The sequence below is a fragment of the Sus scrofa genome, chromosome 6, assembly GCF_000003025.6.
Source record: "Sus scrofa isolate TJ Tabasco breed Duroc chromosome 6, Sscrofa11.1, whole genome shotgun sequence".
NCBI classification, from domain to species: domain Eukaryota; kingdom Metazoa; phylum Chordata; class Mammalia; order Artiodactyla; family Suidae; genus Sus; species Sus scrofa.
In genome coordinates this window covers 136,076,974-136,098,791 of record NC_010448.4, presented here as the reverse complement: position 1 = coordinate 136,098,791, position 21,818 = coordinate 136,076,974, and the positions used below count along the sequence as shown (strand labels likewise).

General features: G+C 35.2%; 1 protein-coding gene across 1 annotated transcript in view; it reads right to left on the bottom strand.

Annotated features, from left to right (window-relative positions):
- The window catches only part of PIGK (phosphatidylinositol glycan anchor biosynthesis, class K), a 117,241-nt gene that overhangs the window by 76,445 nt on the left and 18,978 nt on the right, over nt 1-21,818 (bottom strand). The window contains 5 exon segments of the mRNA NM_001032358.1: nt 1,029-1,139; nt 1,353-1,470; nt 4,443-4,539; nt 6,916-7,027; nt 9,119-9,254. Coding sequence (NP_001027529.1) covers nt 1,029-1,139; nt 1,353-1,470; nt 4,443-4,539; nt 6,916-7,027; nt 9,119-9,254 — 574 coding nt within the window.

Here is a 21,818-nt window from a genome sequence, read left to right as displayed (position 1 = left end):
TGAATAAGATATAAATTAATGAAAAAAGTGAAAGTCATTAATTCACAGTAATTATCCATTCTAGAATTGCTGTTTCAAGCTTTTATGCCTACTTTCAATAACAACCTCAAAGTTGATTTATGTTAAAAGATACAATCAGTGCAGAAAATTCAGGAAAAAAAGTTGAATTAAATTCAACAAGCCACAGAGTTGCCACTGTGGTTCAGTGGTTAATAACCCAATTAGTATCCATGAGGACACAGTTTCGGTCCCTGGCCTCACTCAGCAGGTTAAGGATCCGTCATTGCCGTGAGCTATGGTGTAGGTTGCAAACATGGCTCAGATCCTACGTTGCTGTGGCTGTGGCATAGGCCAGCAGTTACAGTTCCAATTCAAACTTTAGTCTAGGAATATCCATATGCCACAGATGTGGCCCTAAAAAGACAAAAATAAAATAAAATTCGACAAGCCATTATCAAAACACTGTACTAGAAGTTTCAGGGTAAACAGAAACATGTAAGAGGAGGTCCCTCTCCTCCAACAACTTCCCATTAAGTAAGAAAAACATTCGCACTCAATTAGTAAGTCAAAAAAAAAAAAAAAAAAAGACAGACAGACAATGATAAATGGAACACACACACACACAAAAATAAAGCTCTGAAAAGCTTTATTTATTTTACATAAATTCCAAGGGGGAAGAATATGGGGAGATTTCTTGGAGGAGGTAGGATCTGATTTGACTCCCAAAGAATAGACATAATTTCAATATTGAATCTAAAAGAGTACATTTCTGGTAGGAAAAAAATATATATGAGCAAATGTCTGAGAATAGGAAATACCTCAAGGAATAGCAAGTTAACTAAGTTACAGTTTTAGGCCTCCTGTAGCAAAGAAAGAGATACTACTCTAAAAGGAGATCAAAACACTTTGAAAGGCCACTGTTCAACATATGGAAGAGTATCCTAAAAGTATAAGGAATAATAGACTTCACTTGTCACGTTAAGGTTAGCATAGCTATTGTGCTATAATCAAATCAAGCAAATACTTACAAGGTCATTCATATTAGTTTGACTGGCTGGATTAATTTCCTCCAAAAATTCTAAGACATAAAATGTGTATCTATCCATAAGATGGACTCCAATTGCAGGATCAGGTTGATGCTATGAAAAAGCAAAGGAAAAAAAAGTACATCTCTAATAGACAGGATCATTATAACAAAATGTTTAAAATGTAATCAAAATTTCCTTCCAAGATATAAATAAGTCTAAGAATAAGAAATAACAGATACATTCGTAAAGCGTTAAAAGATTTCAGAAATAGCTACACATTCCAAAGACACTGCCATTTAAAAATGGGAAAAGAAATGTACCTACCGAGAGTGAATCCTCTCCCACTTGGCTACTGGCTAAAGCCATTATGTTAGGAGAATAAAATCTCTCATACATGGATGCTCCTTGACAAGTGTCAATAATAAACAGTAGCTCATTGTAGCTGAAAGAAAAGTGATAATATCTTTGACATGAATTGTGCTGTTAATCATATATTGACTAATATTTTATAATTCTTCCACAAGATGTTTAAGTTATATCTTAGTCATTTCATTAATTAAAAACTTGAGATTCTTTGATAGAATTCCCAACACAAATTTGATTCTAGAAAAATTTAAAGTATAATCATGTCTGGGGAAATCATCTCAATAGAGTGCAGTGGTTGTGCCATTCAGCAATTACTTAGCTGGCACCCATGCAGTCCTAGTGACTGAGCTAGGTTCAGAAAAAATATATATATTTATATGACTTGGTCACCATACCCAAAGATCTTAAAATCTAACTGGAAGACAGACACATAAACATATAACTATGTCAGAATGTGATGAGTGTTACAAATTTTACTGAGGGCCTACAATGTGCCTGACACTAAGCTGAGCATACAACAGTCCTTGCCCTCTCAGAGCTTAGAGTCTAACAAAGTCAAAGTGCTCCAAGATGATGAGAATAAGACAAAGGAAACCATAAAGGAAACCATCAGGGAAACGTTATATCTGACAAAGGCAATGAGAGGTGAGTGTTATTTTATCTAACTAAGAAAGGAGCAGCATATACCAGCAGAGGGAAAAGCCCAAATTAGTGAATGCAAAAAAAAAAAAAGTAAAAAGTTTGTTTGGGAAAAAGGAACAATATAGTATAACTTGGATTTAGAGTTAATTTGGAAAAATGAAGAGCAATTAGTTTCAAAAAGGTAAGGTAAGGTCAATATGTAAAGTATCCTGTATGAAGTTTGGAATGCAGATATGCTTACCAACAATATACTACCAACGCTGCACTTCTTTGAAAAATTTACTTATTTTGGCTGTGGCATATGGAAGTTCTCAGGACAGGGATCAAATCTAAGCCACAGCTGAGAACTATACCACAACTGTGGCAAATGACAGATCCTTCTAACCCATTTCACTGGATGGGGATCAAACCTGCACCTCCGCAACAACTCAAACTACTGTAGTTGGATTCTTTTTTTTTGTTTTTTTTTTGTTTTTTTTTTTGGTTTTTTTTTGTTGTTTTTTTTTGTTTTTTCGTTGTTGTTGTTGTTGTTGTTGTTGTTGTTGCTATTTCTTGGGCCGCTCCCGCGGCATATGGAGGTTCCCAGGCTAGGGGTCGAATCGGAGCTGTAGCCACCGGCCTACGCCAGAGCCACAGCAACGCGGGATCCGAGCCGCGTCTGCAACCTACACCACAGCTCACGGCAACGCCGGATCGTTAACCCACTGAGCAAGGGCAGGGACCGAACCCGCAACCTCATGGTTCCTAGTCGGATTCGTTAAGCACTGCGCCACGACGGGAACTCCCTGTAGTTGGATTCTTAATCCACTGTGCTACAGCAGGAATTCCACCTGTATGAAATTTGAATCTTCTAAGTTTGAAGAAGCCATCAAAAGCTTTTTACAAGTGAAAGAATAACATAATTGTGTCTCTCTATTTTTTTCTTTTTTTTTTTTTTTCAGCTGCCCCCTGGCATATATAAGCATATGGAGGTTCCCAGCCAGGGATCAAATTCAAGCCAGAGCTGCAACCTACACCACCCATGTGGCAATGCTGGATCCTTAACCCACTGTACTGGGCTGGAAATGGAACTGGAAGCTCCATAGAAACAAGCCAGCCCACTGTGCCACAGTGGGAACTCCCATATTTTAGAATAAGCTGCCTATCTGGTGAAGGTGAAAACAGGGAGCAGGTAACATTTTCACAGCGGTTCTCTCAGACATTGGATCTAGATAAACAGCTAATACTGACCTAAAAGAGACAGCATGGAATCTTAAATGGCAATATCTAAGCAGGCGATAGAAGGCCAATTAATATGGCACATGTGTTGTGAGTCAAAAATCTGAAGATGCCTTTGGAGATCAGAAACATCTAAGGTTATGAGAGACAGCACATAACAATAATGAGAGTAAGCTCCAGGATAGGACCACTGGATGTGAATCCTGGTACTGGCACTTAAGAACTACGTAAAGTTTGGTAACTTATTTAATCTATCTGTACCTCAATTCACACATTTGTAAAAGTGGGAGTAATAACAGGATCTGCCTCATGGAGTTATTAAAATTAAAAAAGCAACACGTGCGTAACAGTGCCCGGCACCTAGTATACATTCAATAAATGCAAGAATGAATAAATAAAAGCAGTACCAAGAAAAAGCTTCCTCCTCAACACGTTTATACATTCTGCTTATGCTTATAATTCAGTATTCAGAGTATTTAACTTATAGCTTAGTTGTGTACATATTTTCTTTTCCACTAGATTTTAAACACTTTGAAGGCACAGTGTGCCATGTTTAGAAAGTAAGTCATAAGAATTTATTGAGGGTAAACAAGTTAAAAGCACTGCTACTTTAAATTCACTTAAATTCATGTGACAACTTTCGAATAAAAGGGTGCATATCATGGATTACCAACAATGTATCTTAATGTCAGTTGCTACAAGTTTTATACTAATCCAAATTTCCAGCATTTTTTTCCAAAGAAGAAATAATGTATTGCCATCACATAGAGGGCCCAAAAACATACAAAAAAATCAATACAAGATGAAAAAAATAAATATATGTTCATAATCTACGGGGAACTTGGCTGGTGAGACTCTTATTTCCTCCAAAAAGGATGAGAAATAACAAGAGAGATGATCTTAAAAGGTGAACTTCCTTCCATGTTCTTAAAGAAACCCAAATTTTTCTTTCAAAAAGAATTCAGTTCATACTTCTGTAAAATACAGTAAAACTACTGCTGTAAAGTACCACTGTTAAAAAAAATTAAAAATAACTCAGTTCAATAGAAGTAACAAAAATAAATCAAAAGGTAGAAGCTATAACTTATTAAAATAAGTTTAAATCTCTTAAAATAAGATTTATAAATCTACTAACCATGGAAAAATTAAGTACTAATTTCTTATGAAAAGTAGTCATTTGTCAATTACCGTCTTTTCTGCCACATTTGTTCAAAAGCATCTGCAAGTTCTATGTTGGTAATTTCTTCAGAATCTTGAAATTTCAAGAACCCATTCCCACCATGTCCTTATAAGAAGAGTCAGAAAGATCAAATAGATATATTTTTAATGCAAGCTGCATACATGCAGGTATAAACATTCACTTCATTCATGGGAATATTTTAATGTTATTTGTTGTTTTTATACTCTACAGTAAAAAGTACTATAAAAATAAATAAATTTAACTTTCTGCTATACCAATTAAAAAGAGACTAATGACAGACTGTGTAAAACATGATACAACATATTTAAGAGTTTTTCTATCATTCACTTTTAGAAAAGCACATTTATACTTTTCAATGGCTCCATATTATTATGTCAGAAATGAGTTTCCACAGACAAAATTTCTCAAATACCAGACAAACATTTTTGATGAGGAAGGAGTTGCAGACACTACTAGTCCCATGGTAAGCTAGCACTATTCACACTGTATACTTGAAATGTTATACCACTAGGAAGTACAGTTCTTACCTAAAAACTGATGTTTTTAACTACCACTGTCATGTAAGAATTAACCAGAAGATTATGACTTTATTTATTTTATTTTTTTTCTTTTAAGGGCCACACCTGTGGCATATAGAGGTTCCCAGGCTAGGGGTCGAATCGGAGCTTCAGCCTCCAAATCTGGCCTACATCACAGCCACAGCAACACAGGATCCAAGCTGTGTCTGCGACCTACACCACAGCTCACAGCAAGGTCAGATCCTTAACCCACTGAGCAAAGCCAGGCATTGAACCTGCACCCTCCTCATGGATGCTAGTCAGATTTGTTAACCACTGAACCACGATGGGAACTCTGATTATGACATTTAGAATGCATGACAGTGAGTTCCCATCGTGGCTCAGTGATTAACGAATCTGACTAGGAACCATGAGGTTGCAGGTTTGATCCCTGGCCTCACTCAGTGGGTTAAGGATCCAGCATTGCCATGAGCTGTGGTGTAGGTCGCAAACGAGGCTCAGATCCCAAGTTGCTGTGACTCTGGTGTAGGCCTGCAGCTACAGCTCCGATTCGACCCCTAGCCTGGGAACCTCCATATGCCACAGGTGCAGCCCTAGAAAAGACAAAAAAAAAAAAAAAAAGATAGAATGCATGACAGAGCTAGTCTGTCTGGATACAAATACTAGCTTTACCGCTTAATGACTGTGTCATCTTAGGCAAATAACTTTATGTTTCTATGCCTCAGTTTCCTCAGCTCTAAATAAGAAATGTATCCATAAGACCATCATTAGGCTGACTATATAGTTTCTTGGTGCAGATTTCAAAAAGGTATTTCCCACTGGGTATCAAAATAAGAAAAATCTGTCTATTTCAGTGCCCCCTCTAAATACATGCAGTCCTGTGATCTTAAAAGTAGCTCATAATGGCTATGCCTTTGTGGCAGAAAAAATATATATATTTCTCATTAGACACAACTCAATAGACACAGTTGAGTAAGTGTAACCATATACTAGATCTCAAATTCCACTCACCACCCTAGCCAGACACTTAAGTGCAGTGCACAATCCATACAACCCCATATGACAGTCCTGAAAATCAGCACCAAAATCTTTAGACTGTTGTGAGCATGAAATGCATTAATGCACACAATGATTAAGAATACTGCCTGATGTATCCTAAGCTTCAATAAGGATTAGCTATTACCATTTTTATTATTATCATAATTATCAGCCCTCCTACTCTCGTATGTGGGTTGGGGCCAAGTCCTAAATGTTTTAGGCTTGTGGGCCACGTGTCTCTGCTGCAACCACTGGACTCTGCCATCGCAATGTAAAAGCAGCTGCAGACAACAGGTAAAACAAACAGATGCAACTTGTTTTGAAACCTTTTTTTTCAAAAGAGGTAGCCCTTCCATCGGCCATGGTTTGCCAATCCTATCTTCGATACTGGAATTTCTTCTCTATCTGGAGTTATGCTGAGAGAGTACCAATAAACGCAGAAAAAAAAAAATGTAAAATCTTTCATTTAGTACATCAAAAAAGCCAAGCAACGAGACTGTACTTCATCCTATTTCCCTTAAAAGCTTGAAAATTTCCTGTAAATATCAGATGAACTAAAATGAAAATTTTCTTGATTTCATTGAGTTAATTTGTAGTTCATAAATTAACTGAATTTTAAAAGCTATAAATAAATGCAACATGATTAAGAAAAGTAAACCACTAAGTAGGGGTCAACTGTCTTGCTGAATGATATCTAAGAACGATCTGAACCTATTTTAACATCAGTTGATAATACACTGTTCTCAAACATCAACTCAAGGTGTTATTCATTACAGGAAAAGAGAACTTCACAACTATTTTATCCCCAAATAATTCAAGGTGTTTAAATTTCTTTCCATGCAAATGCCTTCAAGAAAAGAATCACAATATATTCTACCATTATACATCTAAATTCTGAAATTACCTGTCATATAAATAAGAATATTGCTCCTATCATCAGAAAGAAGACGTTTTGACCGAGGAGTACTAGGTGGAATCCTCCCAGTTAATACACGTAAAAAATTCTCCACAGTTACCTGAAAAAAAAAGAAATCAGATGAAATAGAACTTGGGGTTCTATTGTTTTTCACTTTCAAAAACATTTCTTGGAGCATGATAATGTGTGAAAATAGAAGGTGTACATGTACAAGTAACTGGGTCACCATGCTGTACAGTAGGAAAAAAATTCTTTGGGGAAATAACTATTAAAAAAAATTTTTTTAAGTGTTTTGTCTAAAAAAAAAAATTCCTTCTTTCTCTATGTGTTACTCAGCATAAACTGAAAATAAAACACAAAGAGAAATATAACAATTAAAATATTTTTATTTAAATAATGTGCTTCAAAGTAACTTTGTTTCCATTTTTTAAAAAATACTAAAAACAAATAAAAACTACATTGGAGAAAAATAAGTTAATTATAAATTTAAAAGTTCAAATGCTGTATGAAGTATTGCCAAAAACTTAAAAATTATTAATATGTCTTCATAGGCAATCATTTGAGAAAATACAAAATATAGAAACATAAATAAATTCAACATAACTACTGCAATTAATATGTGCAACTACATGGTTAATTCTAGATTAACAATGAAAGACAGGTTCACAATAAATCGTAAAAATAAAGCCATAAGGTTAGATCTATAAATAATCCTCAAATTATGCATCTTTGATTTTTTAATGAATACTGTCATTTGAATTTCATTAGGGTTATCTTTAACATATAAAAAATCGATAACTCTGTAAATTAGATTTCCCAACCAGGAATTTCTGGACCTCTGGGATTCTTCGAAAGATAAAGTCTTACGAGTATAATGATAATTTGAAGTTATATTATACAGATCTAAATTTAAAAAGCAGAAAATCAAACCAGCTTTCTTGCTTGACTTTTCTCTAATCATGAGTATGTAAATGTCTGTGTGTGTTTGTGTGTGTGTGTGAGAGAGAGAGAGAGAGGGAGAGAGAGAGTAAGCTGTTTGGTTTACATTTCTCTCAGAAGACAGCAAAACACTAAGTGCTTTTTTTTACAGGTTCTTGTGGCTAAGAAGGAAGGGAAATATTTGGTCTACATTTTACAATAACTAAATAAACAAATAAAAAGTACAACATCCATAAATATCTAATTGTCGAACAAACATTTTTGAGTACCTTCAGAGGGCTATAGGTACTCTCTAGTGTAAAATAAATAAAATATATGCCATATCCTCAAGGAACTTAGCCTGGGAAAAGATAGTCTTTTTATTTTATTTTTATTTTTTTGTTTGTTTTGTCTTTTCTAGGGCTGCAACATGCGGCATATGGAGGTTCCCAGGCTAGGGGTCTAATCGGAGCTGTAGCTGCTGGCCTATGCCACAGCCACAGCAACGCTGTAACCACCACCACAGCTCTCGGCAACGCCAGATCCTTAACCCACTGAGCAAGGCCAGGGATCAAACCCGCAACCTTATGGTTCCTAGTCAGATTCGTTAACCACTGAGCCACGACAGCAACTCCAAGATATTCTTTTTAAATTGCCTCGAAATATAGGAAATTGTGTCTTCCTTTTGGTAGGCTTGATAAAAGGGGAAGGACTATCAAGGAAGACTTCATCAAAGAAGATTTCACATTTTAAACATACAATCTTCTAAATTTAAAATGATGTTTTCAAAGGAAGAAAATAATAGTATAATGCCATTTTTTCAAATTTAGATTTTTATTTTTAATTGTAAATGCATAAAACACTGGAAACATTAAAAGTAGTTACCTATAAGTAGTTATTTTAATATCCCCATAATTAATATATTTTCTAAAAAAATAAAACTTGAAATGTCTAGATTAAATACGAAAAATAAAGAATACATTTACTTTAAAAGAAAGTTGATACTTTCAATAACCTCAATAAAATACCCTAGTACAGAAGCCAAGATAAAGTTGTTCTATCTTAGATACATATATGAAATATTCATGTTGGGGTAGTTTTACTCAAATGTTGTTTCCTCAATGTGAATTGCAGAAACAGAATTGTATCAGTGCTTCAGTGACAATCACGTACAAAGTTTAAAGAAAAAGAATACGATTATTTTATTCTACCACTATTTTAGAGCTTAATAATGTAAATTAGATTTCAAAAGTGTTTACATTAAACAATTTACCTCATAACTTCTATAATCCACTTCCACATCATCTCCATACACATTTAGTTCCATATTCTTGTGACTATACACTGTAGCTGGTTTAGGATTTCTAGGGTTGCATGCCATATCATCTGCAAGCATCAGAACGATGTGACTAGGAAAAAAAAAATTTCAGTAAATATACCATTCAAATAAAGCCAAAAAGTTAAAAACAGATTTATTTTATTTATATCACTGGTAATTATGTTCACTCTTTTCTTTATCAAAAATAGCTCAAAATAATTATTGAGTACATCTTTAAGAGGGCTTTAATTATTTTTTTCATAGCCTTACATAGTGTCAGTTTTAAATTTGAGAAATTAGAATAATATAGCATGAACTTCTCCACAGGACTTGGGAGTTACTATCTTAAATTGATTTTTCCCACAGAGTATACTTTAGGTGATATAGCAAATGGAAGCTAAGGTGAAGGAGCCACACTGTCCTCCCCAAACATTTTTTAAAATTTTAGTAATTTATTTAATACTCTCAAGACTTACAGAGTTCAACTATGATATTCCAAAGAATTTACTTTTCATAATCTCAAAAGCTTGAGTATGAACACATGTAATCCATCAGCGAGTGCAATCATTGTACCACAGGAATACATCTCTAATGCAGTCATGTTCACTGGCTTCACTTCATATCACTAACACCAGCCACCATCATCACTAGATAGAATGGAATTGCTGGAATAGCTCCCACTTGGCTGCCTGCTTCCACTCTCATCCTTTTGTAGTTCATTCTCCTTATAAGCACCAGGGTGATCTTCCTTAAATAAGTCAAACCATTAACCTTTCTCACTGAAAAAACTCCAAGGACACCCCATTATAATCAGAGGAAACCTGAAATTCCTTACATGGTCTAAAAGGCTCAATGTGGTCTCTTGCCCACTCTCTAACTTCAGCCCTTACCACTCATGTGCACTATGCTCCTTCCACACCGTTCGTTCCAGGCGTTTGCCAAGCCATTCCCAATTGAGGGGCTACTGGTCCTCCCTCCTCCCAAATCTTCATGTCATCACAATATCAGCTAAGGTACTCTATTCTCACTACATGTTTTCTTTTCCACAGGTCATTTACGAATCCAAAATCCCCATCATCTCCACCACCATCTCCATTAGAATCCAAGCATTTCTCTGAGGGCAGGAGCTTTACCTGTCCTGTTCACCACTGTATCACTCAGGCTTAGTAACTGAGCCTGGCATATAGTAGGTATTCAATAAATATAGTCATTGAGTGAATGAAACATTTTCATTTTTGCATATATTTCCTTTGAGAGAAAATTACCAAGTCTTTCTTAAATACTTCCTACCTTGATCTTACCATTAAAACTGGTGAACATGAATCAGGCAATTCTTTATTCTACCATATACTTGAGCTTCCCAAACATAAGGGAAAAATTAATGTGGCATACGTAATTAGTTTGGCAGGAGACAGCAAGAAGAAAATGTTCTGATGCATATGTTCCAAATACATTAAAGTTCAAAACTGAAACACTGTGATTTTTCTTGAAAATTGGCTAGGTTTCTATTTTGAAAGGGTTCCAACCCTGCCACATTCAAAGAGCAGATCTTCAGCTGTTACTGATTCATACTCACAGAAGGTAAAAGTTACTCCTCTTGAAATGGAAATATATCTCCTCTTTTTAATAACTTAAAGTGATTTACATTAAGTTATTATCAATTATATCTTTTTATTAGAGGCCACTATTAAAAAAAAATGAACTGACCTCTAAATCTCAATATAAAATAAGAATATCCCTTAAGGCCATGTTTTTGGTTTAAGGTGAATTTCATTCATTGAAAAGAAATGATTATTTAATAGCTATACAATGCCAATTTCATAAAGTAGTAGTCATTTTAGCTTAAAATTATGAATTCAATCAAAATTTTGATTGAAATATGAGTACTATATAAACTTCAGTTAACATAATCAATATATCTTTAAAAAACCATTACATTCATAGATAATAAATGAAAAATAGGACAGAAAAAAGACTGAATTTCAAAGATTTAGAAACCCAACCACATATTCCAATGCACTGTTCCTGAAAGTTAAATGTTCAGAATTCTTTTCTGGAGAAATAAATTCTCACTTGGCCCAAGTGTTAAATTATTTGTATAAGGATACTTAAATATATGGATGAAAGTAAACTCTTTAAGCTTATTTCTTACAGAACTATAAGCAAATAAATACAAAATTGTAAATTAGTTTCTAACAAAACTACCACACTAAGAATATTCTAAGAACATTAATTCCATTTGAAGGATGATGTTATTCTGCTGCAACTAAATGACTGCAGTTGTATTTAACAGGAAAAAGAGAGAACTTCAAGTCTGGTTCTACAGTTCATTTTTTTTTTTCTATTTTGACATCTGCACTACAATGTAAGTTGATGATATAGAAAACATCTGTTCGCAAAAGTATGTTGTACAAAATGCAATTCATAACTTCCAGGCTCTGTTTACTGTCCAGGATAATCAGATCTTATGTTTAAGCCTTTGCCAATAAACATTCTTTGAACACCAGTTATCATGCAATCTAACTTCTTGTCTCCTTAAAGTGCCTTTTTCACCTGAATACCAGCATAGTGTCACAGCAGTTATTTAATTACTGCTGTGGGTATCAATTACTGCTAGAATCGAGACAAAAAAAAAAAAAAACCATTGAAGACAAAGAAAATTGCTTTGTTATCTTATTTAAATTAAGACAAAAATCCCTCAAATATATCCAACTGATAGAAGAATGATATTCTTACAGTTTGACAATCCTATACTACCACCATGTGTGATGACTCAACTCTCATACTTTACACAAGGCCCTTTAAACCTACATCACACAATAAAACATATGGTAATATGGCCTTCTCTCAACACCAAACCAAAAAAAAAAGGTAAGCACTAAAACTGCATAAAGTTCAAAATGGATTTGAAACAAACACAATAGTTATTTATATAAATAGTTTCCAACACATTGTTTAAATCATGCACTCACTCCTGTTACTTAAAAAAAAATGAGGACATCCATATGTGTATCTACTAATTTGTAAGTCATATGTATTTGTTACTTTAAATATATATAATGAATATTAGCGAAGTATAAAAAATCTCTAATTTTTATAGATTAAAAAAATAAACATAAAGAAACTGCTAATATTTTCTTGCCTTATTACTATTTAGTGTCTCATTTAATAGAATACCCAATCATGCTTAAATAAATTTTAAAGATCATAGACACAAAAATGATATTTTAAAACTTCTCAAAAACAGAAGACATGAAACCCAATTCGGGAAACTTATATGAGAGGAAAATGGTCTAAAATAAATATTTCCCATATTTAGGTTTGCCTAACACTGAAGGAATAGGTAAGCCCTGAATCAGGGCTGCTCATCTATTCCTCCACCTCCTCTCTGAAATTTTTCCTTGGCCCAGTTAGGAACCAGTAACCAATGGGTTGAAAAAATAATTTTTTTAATAGATAAACAATCTTTCACTGCTCTAGACCATTAGAGTATGAAATTTCAAAAAGCTAGATTTTCATTTGTAATAGAGTGGTATTACCATAATAAAAAAATTTAATAAATGAAATTTAAATAAATTACTGTGCTCGTGAAAGTGTTTTTTAAACCACTCACTTAAAATTGCAATAAATAAATTACTGTACATTCTATAAACACGTTACTAGTTAAGTAACACTACCTTAGAGCATCTTCAGCACCCAGAGTTACACCAAGCTTATCTCTAATAATATCACCATTCCAATCTAAAATAGTAGCTGAAATGAAAGCAGCAGGACATCTGAGGATCACAGAGATCTTTGATGCTCTCTTGAGTCTCTGGGTTTCTGCTCATAGGCGTTGCTTTTTTTTCTCCCCACATAAATTATTTAGAATGCTCTGTGGGTTATTGCTTCTGCAGCAATGCAATGACTATTGGATCAAGCAAATTCAACACATTTTGTTATATAATCATTAGCTTGATGCCAGAGTAATTTACTTTTAGGCTTTTCTTCTTCTTTGTCTTGCATGTCCTGAGCAATTGCCAAGTTAATAAATCTCACCACCAATGAACCATGATTATAACTAATTATAACAAATCGGCTAGCCACAGGTGCTGGACCATCAAGATTTTCTGGACTACTTTCAATTGCCAAATGTCAAACAATTGGCAATTCTAGACTATATGTAGATGCCAGGTATTTTGCACTTATATTATTAGAAATGAAACTCAAAAAACTGCACTGCAGAGATAAAAAGTCAACAGCAGCAGACATGTTACATAAGGTAGGTAGCCATAGGCTCACATATTTAAAGTCACATGTGGTTTAGTATAATACAGTAATACAACAAGAACACTTATTGAGTACTTGGTATATCTCAAGCACTGCACTAATAATATAAGCACATTATCTCATACATTATTTCCGAGATACGTATAATTATCATCCCTGTTTTAGAAGTTATGAAACTGAGGCACACAGAAGTTAGGTAACATGTCCCAGGTCACGGAGCTAGTAAGTAATGGAGTTTGGACTGAAACTCAGTTTGTTTGGCATGAACATTTGCTTTTAATAATTCTGCATTACCTTTAAACTATGTGAATTGGCATTTGAAAGAGTTTAATGTGTTTTGTTATAACTAATAATTCAATCAGATCAGGTAATTAAATTAAATGCATGCACTCATTACTGCTGTTCAATTTTTAGGACAAATAACATAAAACAGGCCCCTGAAATTCTAAAGTGAAGAAGAGCACTAGAGCATGCTTCTCCTTTAAAGGTAGTAAGGTATAACCGAAAAATTTAAGTGTCCACTTAAATGCAAAAATTAGAGAACAGAACATCAAAGAGATACTGGGATTAATGTTCTAGACATTCTTCCAACAATTCTCCAAAGCCCCTGACTCTTTTCTTACAGAAAGGCATTGGGATGACATCCTGCTACTGGCCCTTCTCTCACCAAAGTCTTTTCAGCCACCATGCCTAACAGTTTCACACTTACCATCCACACCTGCACCTCCACGTGCAGCCTAAGTCTTGACTGCTCCATCTCTGCTTCCAAACACGCCCAATATTAATTAACCATTCTTCCTATAAGAAAGGAGAGGGCAAGCAGCAGACATGTCCAATCTACCCCTTGCCCTTCCTGTTAGAGTTAAAACTAGTATTGCATAGGAAACTTTTTCATCTCTTTCCTCCTGTTTTCCATTGCTCAATTTCCCACTAAGTAGTTTACTGACTTAAGCACCTCAAGGCTTGGAATTCAAATCTATGCATTGTATTAGCAAAATTACAAGTTATTATATTTCTTGAACATTTTGGGTGGCTCGCAGAAATAAACAAAATACAGAATGTTGCAATAATCAAAACTACAAAGAGGTATCACCTCACACCAGTCAGAATGGCCATCATTTAAAAGTCTAACAAATGCTGGAGAGGGTTTGGAGGAAAAGGAACCCTCCTACACTGTTGGTGAGAATGTAAGTTTGTACAGCCTATTATGGAAAACACTATGGAGCTTTCTCAAAAAACTAAAAATAGGAGTTCCCACTGTGGAAAAAGACAAAAAGACAAAAAAAAAAAAATTCATAAAGTTGTATCCACCCGATATTCTTTTTTTTTTTTTTTTTTTTTTTTTTGTCTTTTTGCTATTTCTTGGGCCGCTCCCGTGGCATATGGAGGTTCCCAGGCTAGGGGTCGAATCAGAGCTGTAGCCACCAGCCTACGCCAGAGCCACAGCAACGCGGGATCTGAGCCGCATCTGCAACCTACACCACAGCTCATGGCAACGCCGGATCGTTAACCCACTGAGCAAGGGCAGGGACCAAACCCGAAACCTTCTGGTTCCTAGTCGGATTCGTTAACCACTGCGCCACAACGGGAACTCCCACCCGAATATTCTTAGCAGCACTATTCACAACAGCCAAGGCATGGAAACAACCTAAATGTCCATCAACAGATAAATGGATAAATAAAATGTGATACATACACACACACATATACATACAATGGAATATTACTCAGCTATAAAATGAATGAAATAATGCCATTTGTAGCTACATGGATGATCCTAGAGATTATCATACCAAGCAAAGTAAAAGACTATCATATGATATCACTTATATGTGGAATCTAAAATATGACACAAATGAACTTATCTAGGAAACAGAAACTTACTCTCAGACATAGAGAACAGACTTGTGGTTGAAAAGGGGCCGACAGATGGTGAAGGGACAGATCAGGAGTTTGGGGTTAGCAGATGCAAACTATTACAAATAGAATGGATAAACAACAAGGTCCTACTGTAGAGCACAGGGGAACTATATTCAATATCCTGTGATAAACCATAATGGAAAAGAATATAAAAAAGAATTGTGTGTGTGTGTGTGTGTATATATCTGAATCACCTTCCTGTACAGCAGGAATTAACACAATATTGTTATTCAATTATACTTCAATTTAAAAGACTTTTTTAAAAGAATGTTGCTGCATTAATGAATGCCATTGTTCTAGTATAATCTATATTTGTCAAAATACATAGGATGAATTTTTTAATCTTAATATATACTGCATACAGTCCATCATAATGGAAATCAATAATGCAATTTTTACATGGTCTCATGTTTAAAAGAAATTTTACTTTTTGTTATTTTTCCTGTAATGATCTGTCCTGATTTAACCAGTGTCCCCAACTCATATCCTTTTATGACAAGTATCTTGACAAATATTTTGACGGTCTATATGTAATCACTAGAATGCTATGGTTTCCTACGACTTTACTACATTGCCTGAATTGTACATTTTGCCTGAAAAATATATGCAAACGTTAATCATTAATAAGCCTTTTTTTTTTTTTTTTTTTTGCCTTTTCTGGGGCCACTCCAGCGGCACATGGAGGTTCCCAGGCTAGGGGTTGAATCGGAGCTGTAGCCACCAGCTTATGCCAGAGCCACAGCAACGCCAGGATCAGAGCCACGTCTGTGACCTACACACAGCTCACAGCAACGCCAGATCCTTAACCCACTGAGCAAGGCCAGGGATCAAACCTGCAACCTCATGGTTCCTAGTCGGATTCGTTAACCACTGAGTCACGATAGGAACTCCGAGAAAGAATTAAGAATTAAGAATTAAGCTTAGGTATTCTTCTCATTAAGAAGACTTGGATGGCTATGCTTCTTCTGAGGTATCAATTTTACCAGTTTTTAAAAAATCTATTTGGCAAATGATAAAATAGAGACACAACACTGGTGGTGAAGAGTATTTTACCACTATCTCTGTTCTTTCATTTTTGCTCTAGTTTTTTAGGATCAAATTGAAGAGGAAAAATATTAAATGGAGACTATGACAGACAAAATGAAAGGGTAATTAAATGGAAGATAATAAATCTCAACTAAATGTAATTCAACAACTTTTAAAGAAAGATAATGGTATTAATTGACACGAATTTGATTTAACCATACCAATATTAAATTGTACAAACACTCACTATAATATTTTACCAAATTATCAAATCTAGATTCCCTATTTCAATAAGATTATAAAAAATAAGATTAGAAGCTATGAAAAAATGGAAACAAGGTAAGATTACAGGATGAAGGAAACAAATACTTGCTGAGTTCACTGTGTGACAGGCATGGGGCTGTAGTCCTTTCAGATATTTAATTCTCACCAAATTACAACAATCCTATGAAGACTATTATTATCTCCATTCTAAAGATAAGGAAATTCAGTGAGGGCAGATCACTTGCCCAAAGTTGCACAGTTGGTAAGCAGAAAAGATGAGATTTGATTTCATAGTCCACATACTTCCCATCCACTTCTACATTCTCTGGCAGAATGGAATATGTTGTTTTTCACTCCCAGAAGTGAGCAGAGCAAGACATTCTTTAATAATTTCTATACACACATCAACAAACAGTTAAGGGGACATCACTTTTCCTCATAAAGATTCTCATCTGAGCATTTCCCATGGTTCAATGAAATTTATGCTTTAAATTTCATTTCAAATATTTCAATTTTTTTTCTTTTTCTTTTTCTTTTTTTTTTTTTTTTGCTTTTTAGGGCCGTACCTGCGATATATGGAGGTACCCAGGCTAGGGGTCAAATTGGAGCTACAGCTGCCAGCCTACACCACAGCCACAGCAATGCAGGATCTGAGCCACATCTGCAACCTATATATACCACAGCTCGCGGCAATGCCAAATCCTTAACCCACTGAGTGAGCCAGGGATGGAACCTGCAATCTCATGGTTCCTAGTCGGATTCGTTTCCACTGCGCCACAATGGGAACTCCTTTTCAATTTTTTAAATAAACAAGTCATTCAATTTTAGAGCTACAGATTTTAAGTCTGTTTTCACCTTTAAAAAAACTGAAAAAAAATCTTCCCAAAGTCTTCTTTTTTTTTTTTTTAATAATGATTTTTTTTTTCATTATAGCTGATTTACAGTGTTCTGTCAATTTTCTACAATAAAATCTGACTAAGAAAGCTTGGGGAATGTTATGTTCTGATTTCAACTTTTTTTCAAAACCCAATACCTGCCTGTTGCCTGTTAACAGCTGCACTGCCTCCACCCTGCAACCGACCACCATGGAGTTCCACCCTACAGCTGCCTGGGTCGCTTTGATACCCACTGTATGATTAGGCCACAGTTTTCAGTGAATAAACATACTCCTTTCTGTCATCCATCACACATTTACGGAGTTTCTGAAGGTCAGTGAAGATGACTGCTAAACAGCATGAACGTTACGAGGACAAGAGAGCTGTAGAAACTCATTACTATTCCCCCAAGAAGCCACCTAAGAGCAGTGACCTAGACACAAGCGTTTAATTGAAATCCACGGAGCCTTTTCCAGTTCTGACCTAGATGGGGTAAGCCTCAGTGCACTTCCTCTCTGTCCCTTGATATTACAAGATTGAAGACTTGCTCTTCTTGTGAGGAGGTTCATTTCATTCCCCACTATTCCCAAATTCCCTGAGAAGTTCAAATGGAGTAAAGTGAAGTTTCTTCACATCATTTCTGCATTTGATTTAATTCTTTCACAACCCTAAAGAGTATTTGACTAAATTAACGTGTCTTACATGAACTGCCAACTCCCATGGAAGTCACATACAAGAACATGATAGTTATTATACACTATCCAACCAAAGAAACCTTAAACAAAGTCACTGAGAAATGTAAGAAATATAGATTATCACAGTGGTAAGAGTATGTGAAGCAATGCAAGACACTGCTCTTATGGAAAAAGAAGACATCATGTTCTTTTTTTTTTTTTTTTTTTTGTCTTTTTGTCTTTTTGCTATTTCTTGGGCCGCTCCCACGGCATATGGAGGTTCCCAGGCTAGGGGTCGAATCGGAGCTGTAGCCACCGGCCTATGCCAGAGCCACAGCAACGTGGGATCCGAGCTGCGTCTGCAACCTACCTCACAGCTCACGGCAATGCCGGATCCTTAACCCACTGAGCAAGGGCAGGGACCAAACCCGCAACCTCATGGTTCCTAGTCGGATTTGTTAACCACCATGTTCTTGACTGATCCAAGCAGATCACAGTCCAACCATGTTGTTGATAACCAGTTAAGTCTTGTAAATATCAAGTTATATGAAGAAACTGGTTATTGTACTGCTGCTGATCACTGTGTTGCCCTAGCATTAATAGAAGGTGGAGTGAAACAAGAAGATTCAGTACAGTTCAGAAAACAAAAGCAGCATGGCGCTTCTAACATCAAGCAACTTTTGTATTTAGAGATGCATCACTTAAATGTGTCTATGCTGCAAAGACTACAAAGGTCAATAAAACTGAGGTGACTGATGCTACTGTCCTGGAAATGGAACTTCTGACTTTGTCGTGCATATTAGCCAAGAGTTGGCTCAGGTGAGTAAGTCTAATGAAGTTTTACAGTATTGAAAAGTAGTTTTACCAGGCTACATTCCTGACAGAACCTCTATGTTTAGGTTACAGTCAACCTATTCAGACACTCAGCAAAAGATTCTTGCTATTCAGCATTTAAAATTTGTTTATCATTTGTTCCAGTCCCTGAAGCCACACAGGACTGAGTTTGTCTTCTTTAAATCTATTTCCATGCCATAATCTTTTCAAAACATAAGAAATCTAGTATTTTTTTAAAAATATTAAAAAAATAAAAGATAATTTAAAAAGAAATTTAGAAACATTAGGTATCACAATACCCAGGGTAACACGTATGTTATTTTAGTATCAACTAAAACCCTAGGAACCATGAACACTCCAGGTCTTAGTGGTTTACTCCTCCAGTCATTTCAAACATTGAAAACAGGGCCTATATACTTATTTGCTTGCTCACTTTACACTTACATTCGCCCACATTCATGTCAGTATACAAGTTTGCATAACCATTGATTTTTGTTAAACTTTTTACCAAGTCACATGGGGTTATTTAATATCTTTCTATAAATCTCATTTTGTGCTATTAGAGAAAATCTGTACTTTGAAAATCTACATTGTATATAGAAGTATATCTTTAATGTCTCCAAGCAAAAAAACTTTACAATTAATGTTTGCACTTTTGTGTGCAACTTAACAGGAAGAGTCTAAAAAGGAATGGGAGAGGGCTAAATATTTCATTTGGGGGGGGAGTCTTTTTAGGGCTGCACCTGCGGCATATGGAATTTACCAGGCTAGGGGTGGAATCGAAGCTACAGCTGCCAGCCTATACCACAGTCACAGCAACACAGGATCCAAGCCATGTCTGCAACCCACACCACGACTCACAGCAACACCGGATCCTTAACCTCTTAAGTGAGGCAGGGATTGAACCCACTTCCTCATGGATACCAGTCGAGTTTGTTACCACTGAGCCATGATGGGAACTGCTAAATATCTAACTGAATACTTCTAGGAAGACACTGACTTTACCTTCTGCAGAATATATAGAATATGCTCTTTAATTTAGTTTAAAAAAAAAATTGCCATGTCTGCATCATGTGTTCAAACCCACACCACAGCAATAACCACAGCCACAGAAATGACAATGCCAGAATCCTTAACCTGCTGAGCCACCAGAGAACTCCAGTAAATATATTTTAAGGGCAGAGATGTTTTATTATTGTAGCAAAAAATTCTTAATTGTAAAATTCTTGAAATTCTTGTTATTTTTCCATACCTGTTGGAAGTTATTCACCAGCTATTATTTTTGTTCGAAGTGTATTTTTTCTTTCTCTACCCAATCTCCCTTTCAAAAAAAGAAGCAGGTTCCTGCTAGTGAACTGAGCAGATATCTAATTTTCATATGCCTTTTGAGTTGTATATCTGGATACTGGATAGTTTATTATGTAATTGATCAAGAGGTGATATGTATTAATGTTAGTTTAACCATATGTTTATATTGTCTAGTAATAGTGGTTATACTTTTGTGGGACAAATAATTTGTCAGTGTTCATCAGCTTGTAAAAACCTAGTACAAGAGCTAAACATCTAAATAAAAAGCAAACTTTTTTAAAAAGACAGTATCTATGAACTGCTTTCTTGAATAAATACAATCTACTAAACAATAATCTTTATTAGTATATCAAAGCTAACATTTGAATATCTATTTTATTACATTTAACAATATAGACAGAAGAAGTACAAGACATTAAGTTAGCATTTATGGCCCAGAATAAATTCTAAAATATATTTCTAGAACAATCTCCCTAATACGATCTTCTTAGATTGTCCTTTTGCTTCTAGTATGGTGGAGGAAAAACTAACAGTTTAGGTAAATTAATATCCCATTAACATGGGTTTTACTCTCTAAAATTTAATATCTGAATTTCATGATTTGAAGACTCGAAGATGGGTACAAATAAATGTAAGTGAATGAGTGGGTATAAGGATTTAATGTCAGGGTACCTTTTACTGAATTGAGCAACCTCCCACTCACGCTTAGGTCAAGTTCTTGGAAACCATTAATATAAAACTCTGTGAAATATCTTTTCTCCAAAGAAATAAAATTATGTTCACAAATGTTAATTTCACTTATACTTTTAACACCCCTGAGTCTAATAGAACATGACTGAGAATTACAACACTGTTTCTATCAATTCTTCAGGAAAGGCCTCAGAAATTTCTCTGAAATACTTATCATCACTTTCCATGGTGAAATGTCAAGCTGAGTCTGACTTATTTTGAGGTCACTCTCACAGCCAAGTACTTAGATTTTTCATGGAAGCTTACTCCTCTGCTCTTTTCCCTTTCCTTTATCCCACTTCAGTTGAAATTACAAAAACCAGCAAGCATATTCTAAACACCATTCACTCTTGACAACATATTTCTTGGCTGGAAAAGGAAAGGAGGAGGAAGGGAAGAAGAAATAAGGGAGAAAGGAAGAGAAGTAAATTGGTGTGTATTGTCTTTCACCCCATCAATTGTCTGTCTTCGTTCCTATTTCTCAGATCAATTAGCACCTATCTAAAATCTATGACATCAAATCCTTTTACTGATGCTTCAATACAGCTGACCCTTGGTATCTACAGGGGACTGGTTCCAGGAACCTCTTTGATTACCAAAATCCACATATGCTCAAGTCCTTTATATAAAATGACTTGGTATTTGCATATAACCTACACAGCAATATTCTCCCTAAACTTTAAATCGTCTCTAGATTACTTACAATAATACCTCATTGTGGTTTTGATGTGCATTTCCCTGATGATAGGTGATGTT